Source organism: Diospyros lotus, chromosome 12, assembly GCF_014633365.1.
Source record: "Diospyros lotus cultivar Yz01 chromosome 12, ASM1463336v1, whole genome shotgun sequence".
Taxonomy (NCBI): Eukaryota; Viridiplantae; Streptophyta; class Magnoliopsida; order Ericales; family Ebenaceae; genus Diospyros; species Diospyros lotus.
Window position 1 is genome coordinate 18,780,352 of NC_068349.1, and position 22,669 is coordinate 18,803,020.

A 22,669-nucleotide genomic window follows, 5' to 3' on the forward strand; every position below is an offset into this window, starting at 1 on the left:
ACCAGTGGTTATTTCATTGGATATCCGAAAAGGTCCAAGGAGTATAGATTTTATTGTCTTAATCACAGTACTAGGATTGTTGAAATTGGAAATGCTAGGTTCATTGAAAATGGTGAAATTAATGGGAGTGATAGAATGCATAATGTCAACATTCAAGAAGTCAGGGTGGAAGTTCCTATGCCCAAGACTGATACAATTGTTGTTCCTCAAGTTGCAATCCAACCAAATAACAGTTAAGAACAACAAACACTCCATGATGAACAGGCACTAGTTGAACCACAAGTAATAGCATTAAGGAGATCTCAAAGAGATAGAAAATCTGTTATTTCTGATGAATATGTGGTTTATCTACATGAGTCTAAATTTGACTTAGGAATTGATAATGATCCAATTTCATTTAAGTAAGCCATGAAATGTGATGATTCTACTAAATGGTTAAATGCCATGAAAGAAGAGTTAAAATCTATGGATCAAAATCAAGTCTGGGATCTCGTTGAGTTGCCTGAAGGGTATAAAAGAGTTGGATGTAAATGGGTCTTTAAGACCAAATGTGACTCTAAATGCAATATTGAATGACATAAAGTCAGACTTGTTGCCAAAGGTTTTACTTAGAAATGTGGCATTGATTATAAAGAGACTTTCTCACCAATCTCTAAGAAGATTCTCTTAGAATCATCTTGGCTTTAGTGGCTCATTATGATTTAGAATTATATCAAATGGATGTAAAAACCGCATTTCTTAATGGGGATTTGGAGGAAAAGGTTTATATAGATCAACCTGAGGGCATTTCAGTTAAAGGAAAAGAACACATGGTGTGTAAATTAAAGAAATCAATATATAGACTTAAGCAAGCCTCCCGCCAATGGTATATAAAGTTTAATAATACCATTACGTTTTTTGGCTTTCAGGAAAACACCATTGATCGGTGTATATATATGAAGGTCAGTGGGAGCAAATTTATTTTTCTAATCCTAAATGTTGATGATATTCTAATTGCTTCTAATGATCTTGGTTTATTACATAAGACCAAGAAGTATATCTCTGAGAATTTTGAAATGAAAGATATGGGGGAGGCTACTTATGTGATAGGAATAGAAATATTTAGTGATAGATCACAGGGATTGTTAGGGTTGTCTCAGAAAACATATATTAATAAAATTCTAGAGATATTCAATATGGATAAGTGCTTATCAGGGGTAGTTCCAATTCAGAAGGGGGATAAATTTAACCTTATACAATGCCCAAAAAATGAATTGGAACGAAAGCAAATGTGAAATATTCCTTATGCACCTACAGTTGGGAGCATAATGTATACTCAAACTAGTACCAGACTAGACATAAGCTTCGTTGTCGGGATTCTGGGTAGATACCAAAGTAATCTAGGCCTTGGTCACTGGAAAGATGTAAAGAAGATTTTCAGATACTTACAAGGAACTAAAGATCACATGCTCACTTACAAAAGATCCGATCATCTTGAGGTGATTGGCTATTCAGATTCAGATTTCGTCGGATGTGTTGATACTAGAAAATCAACATTCAGCTACCTATTCCTATTAGCCGGAGGAGCAATCTCATGGAAAAATACGAAACAGTCTGCCATCGTTGCATCCACTATGGAAGCTAAGTTCGTGGCTTGCTTTGAGGCCACCATTCATGGTTTATGGCTTCAGAATTTTATTCCAGGTCTTCGTATTGTCAATTGTATTGCCAAGCCGGTGAAAATTTATTGTGATAATTCCGCAGCAGTATTCTTCTCAAAAAATAACAAGTATTCTAAGGGTGCTAAGCATTTGAAAATCAAATACTTGGTCATCAAAGAAGAAGTTCATAAACATATAGTGTCAATAGAGTATATTAGCACCAATCTTATAATAGCAGATCCTATGATAAAAGGACTACCACCTAAAATATTTAATGAACATGTTGAAACGATGGGTATTTTGGGCATTATGTAATTTAACTCTATTAAAGTTTATGCATTTGACACTTTGATTTCATATGTTTCTGATATTTCTATTTTCTATTTATATACATAACTGTTTAGAATAAAGTTGATAGTAATAATTAAAGTTGGACCGTTATGATCATCTTCATTAAAGGTTATGTTAAGTTGAAAGTTAGTGTTGTGGTACATGGAAAAGACTGGGTTAGAAAGAATTGACACACAACCGCCATGACCTGTATTAATATTTTAACTTAATAATAACATTATGATAACCAAAATAAAGAGACTTAAACTATGATTGTTTGTGCACATAATGTTCTTTCTTTTTAAATCATAAATGTAATATCATATGAGCCAAGTGGGAAAATGTAAGAATTATCTTATTGTGGCTCACATGATAATTAAGAATATATCTCATCAGATAAATCAATAACATTATCTCGTATATTACAATATAGTCAATAATTGATATTTATCAGATATTATAGTATTTATCTGAAAAAGTAACCAAATCCAATATCAAATATGATTGTGTTAATCTGATGAGATAAATATAAATATTTAATAAGATAATAGTTAATCTTAATTCTATTTAGTTTAGAAGATAATGATGATAACTCTTAAAAGTTTTGATGGGAGACTATATCTATTATTATAAATAAGAGTTTGGTCATCTCCCTACCCTACAGCATCAAAGCAATTGTAGTTAAATTTTGTTTCCATCATTACGGTTGAGGTAAAGAGGGAGAAAACAGATTTTGATATTTCTTCTTCAGAGTTGGTATTTCTCATTATGGCATCGTCTCTTATGGATTCTCATGTACACATTTAATTTTTATAAAATTACGTGACATACATGAGTTTTACGATTACGGGCATGATGTTTTAATTGTGTGTTCTTGTTATACATACAATATCATGTTATCTTACAAGCTCTTTGCAGCTTCTAATTAAGCTAGTGAGGGCTTGTGAATATATAGAAGGCTCTAATTAAAGTGTAAAGTTTTGTTCACCATTTTTATAATCCATCTATCTTTTTTTTGTCTAAAATCATTTAGTTCTTATTTTTTTAATTAAAATAATTCCTTTTGCCACCTCTACAGTGTGTCTAATACAAATAAAAAGGAAACAAAAATATTTTGCATGGAGCCTTGTGAGTAACTATTAAAACTTCTTAAAAAAAATTAGAAGTTGTTTGGCTTACTATTTTAAAAATACTTTATAAATTATCAAAATTTAATAAAAAGACAAAAATAAACATATTATTAAATAACGTAAATAAAATTCATAAAAATACTAATTTTTAATAAAAATATTAAATATAATAATTTAATATACATTAAAATATATATATGTAGAGTTTTGAACTCCTAAATAATGTTGCTTAGTTTATATTAAGTAACGTTGATGTGGCAACTCAAATATAATGATGTGGGGCCCATCTTATCAAGTTATTGTGTTGAAAGAATTAAATAGATGGGTCTCACAACATCATTATATTTTAGTTTCTATATTAACATTATTTAGGAGATCAAAACGCATATATATACGTTAAATATATATATATGTTATATATATATAACATATATATCCAATGAACGGAGGAGGTGGTGGGGGTAATGGCGATGGCTAAAAGAGGCAGGGATAGAGACAACGAAGGAAAAGATGGAGGTGACGAGCTGAGGCGATGGTGATGGAGGTAGCTGGAGGATGGCAATGGTGATGGCAACGGATGATGGCGACAGAGATGAGTCTGGTTGGAGACGGCAGCTAGAGATGGGTTTGGCAGCAACGATGACAAAGAAGGCAGAGAGATGAAGAAAGGTAGAGGTTGGAAATATATATTTTGTTTGAGAGTAAATCAATAATTTATTTGGTTAACACAAAAAGCTTATAAAAGCTTATTTGAAAAAGCGGGAGACAGGAGGAGATTTATCTCAAACGTCGATAAAATAGCTTATAAGTTTAGTAATATTTAAGCTCTTAAATGTTAACAAATGCGTAAAAAAATCAACTAACTCATAAACTAATTCAATAAGGTAACTTATAAGTAGTGAGGCCGATAAGCCAAACACCCTCTTAGTCATATTGCACTTCTTGATTGTATATTATCAAATTGGAAGTGATTATTTTAACACAGGGTTTAGGGGCATATAGCTCAAATCATGAGCTCTAGTTGAAATTTTTTATTTAAAACATAACTAGATGTAGTGGATAACAATTAACCACGACAAAAATTCAAAAAAAGAAAACATAAAAGGCCGTATAATAATCTTGACATATTTGGTTAAGTTAAATGTAACTCCACTTAGTCAACATACTAAACATCTTCAACCGCCTCGGTGGTTCCATTAAGATCCGGCACTTGCCAACAGTGGTCAGCTCCACTTTCACCAACCAAAGTAGCCACTGAGCCCACAAAAGCTGCATTCATGTAGGTTGTGGGCTCCAAATGAGAGTAAGCGATCTCAAATCATTGAACTGATCACTGGAATTTGGCCCTCCAACTATGGCACCATCAGGGATGTTTGGATTCGATTTGGAGGAAGGATACTAGTTTGCATAGCCTTCATTGTAGCCCACTTTGGCCGGGTGAACTTGAATTGACGGAATGGAGGCCCCTCTGTGGTGCAACTGCATTGGGTATTTGCTGCCAAACCCCACCATATATGACATCTTCATTGGGTTGTAGACGGCAAGGATGGTAGATGGCACAACGAGGGACCTTGATTTCAAAATTTTTGTTTGATCAAATTTTGAAATATAACATATAGATTTCGAAATATAAATTTTTGATTTTAGCTATTTTGAAATTTTTAACTTATGTTTCGAAATCTCACTTTTGTAAAAGATAATCTCCTTAATGATGAGTAAATAAGAATTTTTATAATCAATGATGCTCACTTGTTTTGATAAAAAATAGTCCTTTTTAACTTATGATAAAAATCCTTTTAAGAGTTTGAGTAAAAAATAATAACAAAATATAAAGTAAATATGAGTATACAAGTATTTTATAGTGGTTCGGCACTCAACTTAGTCCACTACCTTCAAGTTTTCCCACTTGAAGAATTTTCAATTCCAATCATTAGATAATAACAAAGGTTTTACTAAGGTTCAACCCAAAACCTTTACATTCAATGATTTTTTAAAACTAAAGTCAAACCTCACAAACAAATGGTAAAATAAAAGAGATTGAGTTTATAGCCCACAAAATTTTGATATCAATAAATACTTTACCAATGGCTGTATAAATCTTTTATATTAGCTTGAGATAAGGAGAGCTAGAAGTAATGAGACTTCTCGATTCCATTTGCTTCTCCTTTACACATTCAATACACAATAAATGTATGGGAATTTTTCTTTGAGAACTCAATAAATGTTTTTTGTTCCCTTCCTACTTTTTCTTCATCTTCAAACACTTGCTATTTATACGAAAATACAAAATTTTGATCGTTTCTAGCCATTAGAGACAAGATTTCACAAAATTTTAAAATAAGTTTCGAAACACAACTAATTAGGTTTCGAAACATCCCAATTTGCACTAAGATTTCAAAACATACCTCATGTTTCGAAACATCTGACCATTACAGCGGGCCCTGCAGACTGGGATAGCATTTAATGTAAAGCAACAACATTTATTAATCAAGATTTGAAATGATTACATATTCAAATTTGAATTTTCTTTCACCAAAATAGAATTTAGAGATTTGATTGCTTTTAGATACAACTTAACAAAATTCCACAAAAATATATTTCAAATTTTCTTGCCCTTGTTGTCAGAAACAACAGGGGTTTCGAATTCTAGCATGCATGTTTCAAATTATGTGTACTTATAAACCAAAACCTTATTTCGAAACACATGCAATCCATAAAATTTTTGAAACATAATGTTAAGGTTTCAAAATATGACATACATATTTAAAGAAACATCTAAAATCTTATCAGATTGAATTTCGAAACATTCACAGAAACATAATTAAGAGAAGTTTTGAAATATAGAACATAAGTTTCAAAATATAATGCACAAACTTTGATTTTTTAAACTTTTGAATTTTCGAACCAAAACCATATTTGGGTTTTCCATAGGTTTCGAAACATGATTTGAACAAATTGAATTTTTTGTTCTAATTTTGATTTTTTATCAAACACATTATCTCATTAATCAAAAAATGTCACAACAGGCATGAGGCTTCCAAGCCAGAGAGTCAGCAAAGGATCCAGGGCTTAAGCCTTGCCATGATGGCGTGTAAGGAGACAACCGAGTTGAGATCCCTAATTTGAATAGCCTCCTGGTTTAAACCGATTCATGAAAGGTTAGAGCGACTTGTTCTTTCCTTGCTTCAAGTTGACCAGGCTAGTTGAGGTTTTATGATGAGTTTAGTTAGTGGAGAAGTGGGTGAGGAAGCGAGTGGCAAGCTTGAAAAAGTCATGAATGGAGCCTGGCTCAAGGGTAGAGAACCATAGTAGGGCGCACTTCTTCAAAGTGCTAGGAAAAGCATGACACATGATTGAGTCAGTTCTTCCACTTAACAACATCAAGGAATTGGACATTGTTAAGTGCTCCTAGGGGTCGGTGGTTCCATCATATAGCTCCAATGTTCCAGAAAGGAAGAATCCCTCTTGCAGGGGTACGAACATGATGAATTTCGACAAATGGTAGGTTGGAGTGTACAATGATGCTGATGGTGGATGAGCAAGAGTGTGGGTGGCTTGGAGTTGTTAATGATGGTTGAACTCTACGTTGTCATCAATCCGCTCATTACGTTGGTTATGTTGCTGGTTGTGAGTTAACTCGACAACTTGGTCTTGAAGCTATCGGATGGTTTGGAAGAGGGCTTCCATGGTTGTTAAATTCTCTGGCTAATGATTTTCCTGATTTGGAGCCATATTGTTATGGCTTTTATTTCTGGCCATGGGTGGTTTGTAGAAGAGACTGTAAGGATTCGACGTGTGGGGTAGACGAGATTTACTGGGCCCCATGGTGGGCGCCAAATATTCCTTCTGGCGTAACAAGATTAGTAAGACTTGTTGCAATGGCAGCAAATTAAATGTCACAATCCGACGATCTTAGCGAGGAGGGTGGCTGGCACTTGCAAGCACTCCAACGCTCAAGTTAGTGAGAATTCAAAATGTCAGAGTGTGGGTTAGGCTTGGAAAGAACATACCTTGCCCTATGATCAGTTTGGTTTATATAGAGATGAAAGTACCTTATATAACACCCCATTTCCTAGATCTGCCCGAGAAGAGGTGTTACGGGAAAAAGAAAATAAACTGACTGATAAACTGAATTCTGATACCAATACTGTATATGTCAATTAACTATAATAAAACTCTGAGTCAACAAAAACTGAAATCATAAACTGCATCTAAGGGAAATCCCTAAACTGGAATATAAAATAAACCTAAACTGATCAAACCCTAACTAATAAACTGACAAGTCCCAGACATCTTTGGTCTTGAGTGGCTCTATGTACACACACTACTGGACACTGCTGCTAGGCCCCACATCTGGTACTCCCCCGCTAGGACCTGGAATGGTGAAGAGTACAAGGTGAGCTACAAAGCTCAGCAAGTAATAAATTGGAAAGGAAAAACTGAAGCTGAATCGAGAAATATCAATACTGATAAAAACTTACTGAACTTGTACTGAGAGATATAATAATTATTGGATGGCATTATAAGATGTAATGCACATAAACTGTAAACTAAATGCAGGTATGTAGCTTTGGCACGTAGGCCCACATAACTGTAATACATACCTGGCTGATCTAAATCCTGCATACACAAAAACTGTAAGCACATACTGTGGGCAATATGCCCTTGGCTCCCTGGTCGACAACAGGTGAGCAAAACAAAACTGAAAACTAAACTGGTGGGATCCCTACGGACAAGCCGCCTAGAGCGCTTAATGCAATGCTGTGCACATATATATGCTGGCACACAATATATAGTACTCCATATAAAATCGTGCCAAATGTTCATACCAAAAATGTATGCACATAATCTCACAAATAATGCTGACCATGTCATAATAATGTACTAAACATGTAATCTAATCTTCAATGTATTAGAATACAAAGATTCCATGAACTATGTATTATGGCATGGGCATGATTAGTTCAATATAATTTGGCATTTAAATTCAATAGGTGTATTGACTATTTTATCGAAGTTAAACTTGAATTGGACTTTCTAGAAGCCTACTTGAAATTCTGAGGAGACCCATCTGGATACTAGAAAAAAAGGCATACGGATACTCTAAAGGGTATTTGGATAATCTGGGATAAAGGCTTTCGGATACTAAAAGAGACAACTTTAAGAAAACACGGAATTCGGGACAGATTGTTACCCTTTTGTAGTTTAGCCATAACTCTCTGCTCTGAATACCGATTGAGCTGATTCAAATTGATATGGAAAGAAAATAGGAAGACCTACAACTTTTATGTTTTTAATTTTTCGATATTCGGGCTCCATCAAGGTCAAAATTGGCCCGCAAGAGAACAAAAGCTTTCTGGAATGTTGAGTGGACAGATTGATACCCTTTTGTATTTTTTCCATAACTCTCTGTTCTGAACTCCGATTGATCTGATTCAAATTTCTGTTAAAATATGAGAGGAAGACCTAAAACTTTCATGTTTTGATTTTTTCTATATTCGGGCTCCATCAAGGTCAAAATTGTCCCGCAAAAGAACAAAACTCAAAGAGACAACTTTAAGAAAACACGGAATTCGGAACAGATTGATACCCTTTCGTATTTTTGACATAACTCTCTCTTCTCAACTCCGATTTAACTGATTCAAATTGATGTGGAAAGAAAAGATGAAGACCTACAACTTTTATGTTTTGAAGTTTCCAAGATTCGGGCTCCATCAAGGTCAAAATTGGCCCGTAAGAGAACAAAAATATTCTGGAATGCTGAGTATCTGAATACTGAATTCTTGTATCCGGATACCTTCATCTTCCAAACCTAGAAACGAGACACGGACAAAGACGCCATGGATTCAATTTAAAGCTAAATAACAACACCATTCCGAAAGAAATCTTGGGAAAACAAGTCCCAATTGGTAAGAAACAATCATAGGAATGAACAACGGATTAAAACTTGAAGAATCAAAGATAAAGATCCAATGAATAATCTGATCATACACACTGTTACGCTGATATATATGTATGTAAAAACTGATCTGCAATTCAATATAGATCCTACAAAAGTTGAGTTTGATTGCTACACATGCTCCCGTAAGAATGATTTACAAGGAGAAGAACTTGCCTTTTGATTTGATCAATCAACCGATGAAGACCAACGGATGGAACTTGGATGAACTCTAGGCTTCTTCAATTTGTTTTCTTTGTTCTTCACGGCGTGACTCTATGCTAGAGTTTAAAGGCTTATATATATGTATATATAAGTAGGAAATACAACCCTAAATCCCATAACTCACACTCCTTTAGTAATTAGGAGACTATAATTTAATCCCTCTTCTCGCAAGGATTCTTCCAACATAATAACTCTTAATTAAATAATTTAATTCTAATTAACAAACCTCTAAAAGACTGCCATGTCGTTATATTCAATCCTCACAATTTAATAAGAATCTAATGCTATTTAAATATTATTTTCTCAAATAAAATCTCAATTGCACATTAAGTAATTAACTCGCAATATCTTAAACTGAAAATTAATGAAATAAATTAATCAATGCTAAATAAATACTAAACCCTCTGATGGGTCGTTACACCTTGTGTGTCATCGGCCATCGTGGAAGGATAAAGGGCCTAGATGTACGATAGTGATAGGGATCATCCTCTAAATCTCGAATTTGATGAGGATTATGAGCTGGTGAAGATTAATGCACGAGTTATCCCGAGTTAATGGAATCTACTAATGACACAAAAATCTTGACTTGGATGGAAACATTATCCGAGCTTCGTAGGCCAAGATCTGGCCTGGGGATCGGGGTTAGGTGCCATGTGATCGGTCTGCTGCCTGGGCACAACCCAATAGCTTAGTACGGTCTACTCTAATTTTTAAGGTTTGAGATTTAAAATATTTAATTTCAAGTATAATATTTTTTAAAATTTATATCTAAATATAAAATTTTAAAATAATAAAGTAAAATAATCCTACTAAAAAACAACCTTAAAAACAATTATTTTTAAGTGCAGAGCAAAACCGTTTATTTTGTGAGTCATTCTACAGGGCTAGACAACCCTATCGAGCGCCTCACCGAATGGGGGCAAAATGACGAATTTGTCCCCGCCCACTTTGCAAATTTGCAAAGCGGGCCACTTCTCCCGCCCCTACTTTCTCCTCTCTTCTCCCATGGTCATTGCCATCGCCTCTCTACCATCGCCGTCTCACCTTGCCAACAATCGATGCAACGACTGTTAGCGAGGCAAGGGCAACGATAAGACGACAACCATGGGAAGGGAGAAGAGAAAGCAAGGGCAAGGCAATCTATGGGAGAGGAAAAGAGAGAGTAGGGCATGGGGGCAAATTCGTCTTTTTTGCCCATTTTTGATAATTCGATCGATAAGTCCCTCAAACTCTTTAACTTTTCCTTATTTTGTAACGTAGTCATGCACTTACCATCGCTTCACACTGTCACTTCGTTCGAGTGGCATCCATTCCATGTGCACAATCGTATTTTTGAATTATTATTTTTTTGTTTTTTATAAAAGAAAAAAGGCATTTAACTTATTCTTATTTAAAATAGTTTCAACTTCAATATGTAAATTAAGACTAGATACATATTTTAATTTTTACACTTATATATTTTTTTATCTAAACACTTAAATTTTTTATTATTTTAAAAATATATTTGAACTTGTAATTTCTAATCAATTGTTTAATAATTTTTTTAAAAATAATAAATTTAAAATATAATTAAAATAATAAAAAAATTAAAAATATAATTAAATCGAAATTACATATTTAAAAATATAATTCATTCGAAATTATATAATTTTAAAATATTCTTAAAATAATAAAAAAAATCAATTATATAAATAATGAAGACGTGTAAGTAACCCTAGATAAAGTAGTGAAAAATTCGGAAAAAAAGCTCCAATATATTCAACCTTTTTATTTAATTAACCAGTTGTATTCCGATCCAATTCCCCGATCCTCTCACCGGTCTCTGGTTCGTCGATGAAGTGCCGATCCGTTGCTTGTATATGGTCCGCCTCTCCGCCGTCTCACAAAGTCACCGCCGCAGCCGCACTCGCCGAGCCGCCCACTCTTTACACCGGTGGATCTGATGGCTCCATCGTCTGGTGGAACATCTCTGCCACCGATTCTAATCAGGTAACCCTACTTGTCGCATTTCATTTCTGTGAATTTGGCAGCTTTTCGTTACATAACCTTTAATTTGATAGTTTTCTTGAAATTGTACGGTTTAGAAACAGGGGAAAAAAAGAAAAATAAGGATACTCCACGGTGTATGATGCTGTTTTTATCAAGTTCAGGCAAAACTAATGTCTTCTACTGATGTAATTCACATTCAAAATTGCTTCAGTTACGTATGTTTCTTGGGAAACCAAATAATTCTCAGGAAATAATCGTTGAATCCAATTTTATAACTGGCCAGGAAATTAATCCAGTTGCTATGCTATGTGGTCATGCTGCCCCAATAGCTGATCTTGGGATTTGTCTTCCAGCAGTAAATTTTGGAGATGTAAGGATTGACTATTCAAGTAGTCTCGCGGGCAATTCTAGTTCGGCTGATTATGCTGCGTTAATCAGTGTGTGTACTGATGGTCTATTGTGCGTTTGGAGTAGAGGTAGTGGACTTTGCAGGCGCAGAAGGAAAATGCCGCCATGGGTGGGGAGTCCCTCTGTGATCCAAGCATTGCCGGAAAACCCAAGATATGTTTGTATTGGTTGTTGTTCCTTTGATGCTGTTCATTTAGGTGATCACCAGTCACCTGGTTCCGCTGAAGAGGCTGAAGCTTCAACTGACAGAGATCCTCAATACCGAAAACATTCCAGGTGCACAATTGTAATTGTTGATTCGTATACTCTTACTATTGTCCAAACCATTTTTCACGGGAACTTATCTATTGGCCCACTAAGATTCATGGCTATAATTTCACCAGTTGAAGATATGGGAAAGCAATCAGTGCTCCTTGTTGATTCATATGGGAAGCTACAATTTGTTCCAATAGTGAAGGAGCCCAACTCAGAAGGGGAAAATGGAACAGCTTTGGAAAAAAAGCCTTATAACTTGGAAATGACTGATTGGTCTGAGGGTTCAAGCAAGGGGTTACAGGTTGTGACTTTTGCTACCAGCAGACAGGTTTTAGCTCATGTATATAGAACCTACTGCATATTTAGTTTAGTTTCCAGTGGTACTAAAATTGGAGAGATTTCTTTCGTTAATAGTCAACTTTGTCCTGAAGATGTTTCTGCTCAATCACATGTTATAGGGGGCATGTTTCTCGAGAGTGGTAGCAATAGGATGGTAATGGAAAACCTGGAATCCTGTGATAGGTTTGACGAACACTTTTCTGTTTGGAATAATAGCGGTTTTGCAGTTGTGTATAGAATAACACATATGGAGAACATTTTCAGTTACAATCTTCTATCTGTGATTCCTGCTGTTGCCCACCCCGTTGATGTGAAATTGTCAACATGTTTCATTCAATTGAGTACTTATCTTCTTCGTATTGAATCAATTTGCATTCATGTGGAAGAACCTTCTCTGTGGAAGCCCCATGTCACAGCCTGGTTACTGCCTCAGCAAGATGATAACAAATTGAATTTGCTCCAAAGTTGCAAAATGCTTGGAGAAGGCAGTTTTTTTGCTGACTGGACCACAAATTCCATTTCTCAAAGTGTTACTGAGGAGGGCCTCACAAGTGATGCTGGCATCAGACTGGGAGGCACAAGGGCTCGGTTCTCCGAAAAAAACTGTAATGTAGATGACATACTTGAAATGGATGAATGTATTATGTTTTCTCAAGACAGATGCTTTGTCACTTCTTCAATGGTAATTTCGGAGTCCTCCTGTTCTCCTTATGCTGTTGTGTATGGGTTTCAAAGTGGTGAAATACAGGTTGCACGTTTTAACATCTCTTCTGAGGATTCATACAGTAGAATTCAACTTCATGAAGACAATCCAAATGTGTCAAAACAATATTTTTTAGGTCACACTGGTGCTGTATTGTGTTTGGCTGCGCATTGGATGGTTGGTATTGCCAAGGGATGGAGTTTCAGTCGGGTTTTAATTTCTGGCAGTATGGACTGTACGATTCGCATATGGAATCTTGATTCTGGGGATGTTATCACTGTGATGCACCATCACATAGCTCCAGTACGCCAAATAATTCTTCCCCCACCTCAAACTGACCGGCCATGGAATGACTGCTTTCTTTCTGTTGGGGAGGACTTTTGTGTCACTCTTGTTTCTCTTGAAACTTTGCGTCTGGAGAGAATGTTCCCTGGACACCCATTCTATCCTGCAAAAGTTGTGTGGGATAGTGGTAGAGGTTATCTAGCTTGTCTTTGCCAGAACCATTTAGGTAGATCTGATGTACATGATGTTTTATGCATTTGGGATGTCAAGACTGGTGCTCGTGAACGTGTTCTCCATGGGACAGCTTCTCATTCAATGTTTGATCATTTCTGCAAAGGCATTAACATGAATTCTGTATCTGAAGGTTTATTGAATGGAAATACTTCAGCTTCCTCATTACTTCTTCCTGTAGTTGAAGACGCTAACCTTTCACAATCTCATTCCAAAAAGTTAAGCAAGGGGGCCTCTTCATCAAATGTGTTCCCAAATATAAAAAATATGACACAGTCCCAGATGCATTCTAGTAAAGGAAATTCTGGCAAAATATCTTCATCTACACCATCTAATCTTCAAAGCAACAGGCAACCTATCAATTGCTTTTGCCTCTTCTCTGGAATTGTGGCTCTAAGTTTTGACCTTGCAGTGCTATTGCCTTCTTATCAGAAGCATGAGATTTTCAAAGTTGGTGATGAGAAGCTGGGAAATGCCTGTGTGGGTGATCAGGGAGCTCAAATGCCCAAAGACACTGGTAAAGAGCGAGATCAAAACTACAAGAAAGAACATAGGGCTGAGAAATGTAGCCCACAAAATGTGATGGTCGATCAAATAATACTTGATGGCTCTGATTTACATGGGACCTCAGCTGATACTGCAGCGGATGGCGACTGGGTTTCATCATCTGAAGGATGTTTATTAAAACTTAGCTTGTCGTTGTTACACTTGTGGGGTGTTGATATTGCACTTGATAAGGTTCTCACTACTGAAATGAAACTAAAGAGGCCTAAGGATTTCCTTCTAGCTTCTGGTTTACAAGGGGACAGAGGATCTTTGACATTGACATTTCCTAGTTTAAGGGCCACTCTAGAGGTACATTGTGTTAATTGCATGTTGGAACATTTTCCCTTGCTTCATGCATTATATCCTCATACATTAAAGGTGATGTGACTTTTCAGCTTTGGAGATCATCATCAGAGTTCTCTGCATTGAGGTCGCTAACCATGGTTTCGCTAGCCCAGCGCACAGTTAGCTTGTCTCATTCCTGTTCAGCTGCTGGCAGGTATCAAGTTCTGCACCAAGAATGTTTTGTATGAAAGACTTCACATTTATTTATCTTTAACTCATGTAAGAACCCCTAGTTGAGAATTTGACTTTGTTTTTCTCCATCAATCCAAGGCATGATTGAAGTGGATTAAGACAACTTAGTGCAACATTGCCTTAACTAGATGAGATTTGTGATTCTTTTTGGAAATTTGGATAATTATTTTTAGGGTGGATTTCTCTTTGTTTTCTAGTAAATTAGTTTCTTCCGTCAGTGCAGGCACAATCTTCTTGGTTGGAAAATTGATCCCTTCAAGCTTTTCTTTATTTTCTTGATAAATTAGATTTAGGGTGAGTGTTTCTCTTTTTATTTCTTGGTAAAGTTGTTTCTTCCCTCAGTACAGGTGCAATTTCTTGATTGGAAAATTGATCCTTAACAAGCTTTTCCTCATTTTCTTCTCACATTTTGAGGTAGGGTGTGGGGGATTATTGGGTGTTGATCCTGTTGAATAATAGATTTTTCTTTGTTCATTCATTCCATGAGATTCTTTGTGACAAGGGTTGATTGGATTTCCCTTGAAAGTATTTGTGGAAGCTGAGAGTTCTCTGTGGCTGGGCCTTTTATGTCCAGACGGCCATGTTTGGATCATTTTATTGACTGATAATTTGAGAGAGAGAGAATTTCTTCTTGCATTTCCGACATGAAGCTCCCATCATGAAAGAGAGAGAGAGAGAGTTTCTTTTTACTCTCCAATGAATCTGGGTTGTGGCGAGGCTTTCTTCTTCATCCCCCACCCCCCTCACAGCAATTCAATCAACCTTTTCGTTCTTGCTCTCCAAATTCAATCTCTTCACTTAATCAATTCTTTATCTACTTGTGGGGTTAGGACTTTGTGCTTCTTTCTATAATTCTCTCCCAAAATTCCCCAAACAAAAATGCATTGCCACAAGCTTATGGATTTGTTTAATATCAGTGAAACAAGAAGCTTTTATTAGTGGGTTTCCTCCAATTCTTCTCTGTGTTCATCGAATCAAGAGATTTTCCAACAAGCGATGGGGCTTCAATCTAATAGAGATCTAGGTTATGCAGTCGCTCTATTAGTGACAATAAACTAATAATAGAGGCTTGTGGAAGTCTTATGGGTCTTGATTGACTTGTAAATGGACTAGATTTGGTTCAGATCCATAAGGTTCAGATCTATTAAGATCCAATCCATATACATATAGATTCTGTCCAGATCCACCAGATCCATTTATTTCCTTTTTCTGGTTTGATACCCCGGTCCAGTTTTTACAACATTGGAATTCTTGTACCATCCCATCCAAGTTGTGTAGGGGATTTTAAAGTAATTATTAAGTAAAGGGATATATGGCTTGCAATTTTCTTATCATCCTTTTTACTGTTTGAAAGAATTTATTGGGGCAGATGTGAATAACTTCTTAAGTTTAGTCTTTCTAGGTGTTAATTGTAAGCATTTCATCTGATGTGTTTCTATGCAGTGCTTTGGCTGCATTTTATACTAGGAATATTTTGGAGAAAGTGTCAGATTTGAAGCCACCTTCACTCCAGGTACATCTCATTCTACTGTTTTTTATTAATAAATGATTTAGGTTCATCAGGAATAATTCCTTTTTATTGTCTCTGTGGAGCTAGCTGAATTGATGAAAATTAAATGCCGGTTGCAGATCATCTTGATGTGTTAGATATATGTTGCATCACCTTTATTCTGTCTACACTCCATATACTTATCAAAAGGAACCATAACTATGTTATATATATAATATAGAGGAGAATTCTTGTGAAGAGACAGTTGTTATATATTTTGTATTTTTACTTCTCTTAAAAGGGAGAAAAGAAAATGCTGGAATTTGTGCACCAATAATAAAGCTTGGGAAACCTGGATCTCACCTCTTAAAGGCATAACAACAATGTGTAGCTGAAATTTATCTGTCCTAATAATAGGATATTCTTTGCTTGATGCTGCTCTTGCGACCTGTTAATTTGTATTTGTGGCTTTTCCCTAAGCAACATAATTGTTGAGTATTAAATACTTGGCATTGTTTTGTCAACAGACGCAGTTTATGACATAATCCTTAGTCTTTTCATGCATAAACTGAAGCTTAGAATCTTGTGAAAATGAGGTGATGTAGGACAGGGCTCTGAACTAATCTCAAGCTCTGATACCAAATTGATGTAGGATGGGGCTGAGAACGAATCTCAAGCTCTGGTTAGAGGTGTTCTCTGGTGGGAATGGAGAAAAGCCAATTCAATCTCATCTTATTTTTCTGATGATTTATTTCCACCTATTTTTTAGATTTCCAAACCCTATTTTTCTAGATTAGAAATTTGTGATCATCCATGTCAATTAATCAAAAGTTCTCTTTCTATCTTTTGTGGGAGGGAAATTACATCTGTACTGTGGTTTTAAAAGGTTTCTTGCTTGCTATGTTTTTGTTAAGTCAATTGCATGCCCTTGTCCCAATTTTGGGTTGAAGGCCACAGCTTCCATTTGGATATGGTATGAGATGCCACTGAAGCTAACATTTTCTCATCTTCTTCTTTGTTCATTGATGAGCTGTTGCAACTATTTGATGTGCTTGATAGGATGATATTTCTGTCTTGCAGTTATTAGTAAGTTTTTGGCAGGATGGAAGTGAACATGTAAGAATGGCTTCACGGTCTTTATTCCATTGTGCTGCTTCGCGAGCTATTCCACTACCCCTATGCAGTCAAAAGGCAAATGTCCACGAAAGTTTTCTGTCCTCCCCACATGGAACTGAAGTAAATAAAAATAAAATATCAAACACAGAAAAAGCATCCAGAAACAGTTTGAAATCTGATGGCGAGCTGGAATCACAAGGGGTCTCTCAGGATGAGGAATCTGAAGTAAAGGCATGGCTAGAATCATTTGAAGTGCAAGACTGGATTTGTTGTGTAGGGGGAACCAGTCAAGATGCGATGACATCTCATATCATTGTTGCTGCAGCATTGGCCGTTTGGTATCCTAGCCTTGTCAAACCTAGGCTTGCCATGCTGGTTGTTCAGCAACTGGTAAAGTTAGTCATGGCAATGAATGATAAATACAGTTCCACTGCCGCTGAGCTTCTGGCGGAAGGTATGGAGAGCACATGGAAGGCATGTATTGCTTCTGAAATACCTCGTCTACTTGGTGATATATTTTTCCAAGTAGAATGTGTTACTGGTGTTCCCGGTAATTCATCGGCACAGAATCCAGCTGTACCTGTTAATTTTCAGGAGACTTTGATCAAGATTCTTCTTCCAAGTGTAGCAGCAGCAGATATTCCTGGGTTTCTAAATGTGGTAGAAAGTCAGATTTGGTCAACAGCATCTGATTCTCCTGTTCATGTAGTTTCTTTAGTGACTCTTATAAGGATCATTCGTGCTACCCCAAGACACTTAGTTCAATATCTAGATAAGGTCTGTAGATCTCAATTCTTATCAAATAAGAGGTACTTTTATCTTCATTTGGAAGAGCAGTAATTTAACTTGCATATGGTATTCCTATATTGATTACTGCATAGTAGGCACATAACATGGATAAATTTATTTTTCAAGGCAAGATATCTTTTGACATATCATTGTTTCCCTCATGTTTAGTTACTACGAATTCTGTTTACTGCATCAGGATATACCTCATGTTCTGAAGTATTTCTCAAGATTATCCTGAGACAAAAGATTTATTTGGTGAAACTGAAATAGTTGGTACAAAGATGTATTTGAGTTTGTATCCCATGCATTGAACTCGTGTCATAAAGTTGACAAACAAATTTGAATCTGCATTGCTTTCTTTGACTAATTCTTTTACACTAAATATAGAATTTCATTTATATCATTATCTAGTTGCGGGCTCAATATCAGAAGCCTTTTTGTTTCCAAAATTTCATTGCCAGAATTCTTGAAATCTTGGTTTTGCATCTGTATCTAAGTTTGCTTTAAAATATTGGAATTACCTAAAAAAAAAAAAAAATTGGTATTTGTTTCTGTAACTGAATTAGTTGCTGAATTTTCTTGGCAGCAAACAATTTTAGGGTTTAGGCTTTAGAGTGAACTAAAAGGATTGTAGGAGAATTAGGTGAAATTAGGTTGTTGATCTGGAAAATATAGACTGAGGATTCTTTGTATTAGACGATTATCTCTCTACTTCAGTTTGAACTTTCTAGGTTTCTTTTCAACAAATCTAAAATATAGTTGGACAAGAAATAGATGATGAAAGTGATCTATGATAACTATTTCAAGGTGTCTAGCAAAAAAAAAAAAAAAAAACTTTTTCAAGGTGACATGAAATGGGTTCTACCACAAAATAATAAATTGCATAAATGGCATTTTATAAGTAATAAGTTGCACTTGAGTTGGTTCTATTACTTTTTGTGAACCAATCTTATTTCAATAATATTTAGATCGATCACAACTTACTTGATGATTCATGAGATAAAGGTATGTGCATCATCTTGATAGATAGATGTCATTCCTATTAAGTAATACATCAACAATCCATAAACCTTAATTCTATTAAGCAGGGTTGGCTACATGAATTCTAAACCTCCAACCATCTCTATTTATGGCCATATCTTTTATAAGCCCATTATATCTTACTTCATGCTCAACAGTTTCCCATTAGATTTTCTTTGGTCTTCCTATGTCACTTTCATTACAAACTTCCTCATTTTATCCAGCTGCTTCACACGTGTCTATTGGTTTTATTCTCACTTTCCCAAACCATTTTGATTACAATATCTTGTATCTTCTTGTCAATGGGTGTGACAACAACCTTATTACAACATATCAAGCTTTTATTCCACTATCTAGGGTTAGCTATATGAATTCTATCTCTCCAGTCATTTATATCTATGGCATTATCTTTTCTATGGGTCTATAACTTATATCATACCTGTGCCTCCTACCAAGTTTTTCTTGGGTCTTTCTTTACCTCTTTTCTGAAATACTTGTTCTATTTCATCCATTCTACTTACAGGAGCCTTATTAGTCTAATTATCACATTAACAAACCATCTTAATTGTGTCTCTCACATCTTTTCGTCAATAGAAGCCACTTTGACCTTGTTGTGAATAACCTTATTTCTAATTTTATATTTTCTTGTGTAGTCCCACATCCATGTTAACATCCTTAACTCCGTTACACTTGCATTTTGCACATCTTGGTGCTTTACTACCTAACATTCTGTGCTATACAACGTGGCCTTATAGCTGTCTTATGCAATATTTCTTTTTAGCTTTAATGGAATCTTACTATCGCATAAAATGTTGGATGCAATTTTCCATTTTAACCAACCTGCCTTAATTTTATGGCTAATATCCTCATTAATTTTCCCATGTTTTTAGATGGTTGATCCAAGATACCTTCCATGTATTTAGTTTTTGACCTGCTGACTTAATACCTTTGGATTCTAAGGTGTTTCTTCATAGTTCAAACTTAATATTCATGGATTCTTTTGTCTCATCCAGCAAAACAATATTGTGTGCAAATAACATACACTAAGATACTTCTTGGATGTATTTTGTGAGTTCATTCCATTACAAGAGCAAAGAGGTAAGGGCTTAATGCAGATTCCTGATATGATCTAATTGTAATTGGAAAAGACTCAATATCCCCGCCACATGTGCTAACACATGTTTCTTCTTGATGATACATGTCCTTAGTAGCTTGGTTATAAGTAATTCTGACTCCTTTCTTGTTTAAAACCTTCAATAAGAATTCTCTGGGAACATTTTTGAGGCTTTTTCCAAGTTTATAAATGCCATATGCAAATCTTTTGTTTATTGTTGGACCTTTCCATCAAATGTCTTAGTAAGTAGATGGCTATCATTGATGAACTACCAGGCACAAGACCAAATTGGTTTTCAGAAAATTTGGTTTCTCTCCCTAACCTTTGCTTTTTTACCCTCTCCCAAAGTTTGATAGAATAGCTAGTTAGCTGGATCACTCTATAATTTTCATTGCTTTGAACATCTTTTATTCTTGCAAATACGCACTAAAACGTTCTTTCTCTACTCATCCAGTATCCTTTTTGACTTAAAGGATCACATTAAATAATTTTGTTAAACTAACTTATTTCATAAATTAACATTGGAGGGATTTCAATTGTCTTCAGTTGCTAAACTAGCTTATTTATAAGTTTTTATCAGTTTTCCTTGTCTGATTATAATGTAATCTCCTGATATTGTATTTGTCTAGAATCAAAGTATTTGGATTTAATGTCTCTAACATTTGGTCAGATCTGCAGGTGGTTAGCTTCATTTTACAGACCATGGATCCTAGCAACTCTGTGATGCGCAAAACTTGCCTTCAAAGTTCAAGGGTAGCACTGAAGGAAGCTGTACGTGTATTCCCTATGGTTGCCCTGAATGACACGTCAACACGATTGGCTGTTGGGGATGCTATTGGGGAGGTTAACAATGCTAGCATCCGGGTGTATGACATGCAAAGGTAACAAATGATGATATATAATATGAATCATTCATGAATTGAACTTGAGGCTGGATGCATTTCCAACTCAAGCAACTGTTGTGTAGATTAGATTTTGTGTGAACTTGGGATGGGTTCATTTCCAAATCAAGAGCACAAGTTTTCATTATAAATGAGATTTGATACTTTCAATTCAACTAAATGATCATTGTTCCAAGCATGACTTTAAATTAAAAGGAAAGATTTTATATGAGAATTGCTATTATTATGAATTGGTATTGATCAGAAGGAAAGCAAATTCAGGGCTTCTTTTGGCTAGGGAGAACAGTAAATCGTACAGATAACTGAAGAAGAAAAATGAGTAATAGGCTAAAGGAATTTCACCCAGAAACCCATGCATTTATGGTCTACTTGATATCCTTTCTGCCATACAGTCTCTACTTATCAGAATTCAATTTCCTTCTGTTGGAATTTGCTTTTACATTTACTAGTTCTACTACCAGTAAGACTAGGACTATTGACTTCCTAGGGATTGAGTCTCTACCACCTCTTGAAATGGCTTCTTTGCTACTAATGAGACCTATAGCTTGTCCATCCAATCTAAAAATCTCCATTGTCTGCTGACTGAATGTTATTTCTGAGATATCAAGGAGCATAAGGAACTTGAATTTCCCATTAAAGTTCCCCAAGTTCATGGCTTGCTTTTGATTAGGATTTAGTGGAGAGGATATGATTGCTTCTAACTCTGTGCATGTATCTTTGTTTACCACTGTAGCATGACAAAAGTAAAAGTTTTGGATGCAAGTGGGCCTCCAGGACTTCCAAGTCTGCTTGAAAGAGCTTCAGAAATGGTAGCAATCACTGCAATTTCAGCTCTAAGTTTTTCACCAGAAGGAGAGGTACATCTGATAAATCCACTGAACTATGAAGTTCTTTTTCTTCTGCTTCAGTTCTGATGCTGTCACCCTCCATATTTTTTTCAAATGTAATTGATTGTGCACTTGCATGTAGTTAGTAAATAATCATAGATTATGTATGTTGAAAAGCCTGCAGAATTCAAGGTTGTGGGCTTACTTATGTGATTGGGTTTCAGTTTGGCTTTGGATTATGAACTGGTTAATCTGCTTTTCTGTGGCTAATATTTTGAGGCATCAATAAAGATATTTTTCATTCTATTCTGCAAATTTGAGTGCTAGAAATTTCCAGTTTTCTTATGTTAGGTAGACAGTTGTTTGGGCTTTAATTTGAGAAATTCAACCTATCCCTGAGAACTAAGTTGATGCAGCCTTGGACAGTTCCATCACTCAATTTAATAATTCTGTACAAGTTATGGATCTGGTCTAGCATTGGAAGGCAGTCAGCAGACTTAAGTCTTAACAAGATTTCTAAGTAACCCATTTATACTAGGGGCAGTCAGCAGTGTACAACACTGGAGACTAGGGCTTCCACTATTGCTGGCTGACTTGTATGTCCTTTTTCACTAGTAGTAAAATTATTAAAAAGACATGTTATAATGGGGGTGAACCTAATACAAGGCAACAAAAATAAGACCAAACAAATTACAAAAGAAAATCCATAAATCTACGGGCTGACCTTTATATTCATCTATTGTTTTGGTTTTACAGAGATGGATCTCCTTTTCATATGCATTTGATAATTAACAACTAGTTTTATGAAAAATAAAATTTCAACGACTTTCTAGTTGATTGAACTAGTTCAGGTACG

General features: G+C 35.5%; 1 protein-coding gene across 8 annotated transcripts in view; it reads left to right on the top strand.

Moving 5' to 3' along the window:
• The first annotated feature begins 11,033 nt into the window (after positions 1 to 11,033).
• LOC127814250 (uncharacterized) overlaps positions 11,034 to 22,669 on the top strand; it is a 45,316-nt gene continuing 33,680 nt past the window's right edge. Inside the window, exons 1-8 of one of the 8 annotated variants that reach the window (XM_052355634.1) lie at positions 11,105 to 11,252; positions 11,348 to 11,437; positions 11,536 to 14,328; positions 14,415 to 14,518; positions 16,000 to 16,069; positions 17,126 to 17,938; positions 20,763 to 20,965; positions 21,720 to 21,843. In XM_052355634.1, the coding sequence (XP_052211594.1) occupies positions 11,423 to 11,437; positions 11,536 to 14,328; positions 14,415 to 14,518; positions 16,000 to 16,069; positions 17,126 to 17,938; positions 20,763 to 20,965; positions 21,720 to 21,843 (4,122 nt within the window). In that variant the 5' untranslated portion in view covers positions 11,105 to 11,252; positions 11,348 to 11,422. Of the gene's footprint in view, positions 11,253 to 11,347; positions 11,438 to 11,535; positions 14,329 to 14,414; positions 14,519 to 15,999; positions 16,070 to 17,125; positions 17,971 to 20,754; positions 20,966 to 21,719; positions 21,844 to 22,669 lie in introns of those variants that run through there. The other 7 variants (XM_052355633.1, XM_052355635.1, XM_052355636.1 and 4 more) reach the window with 7 other exon arrangements.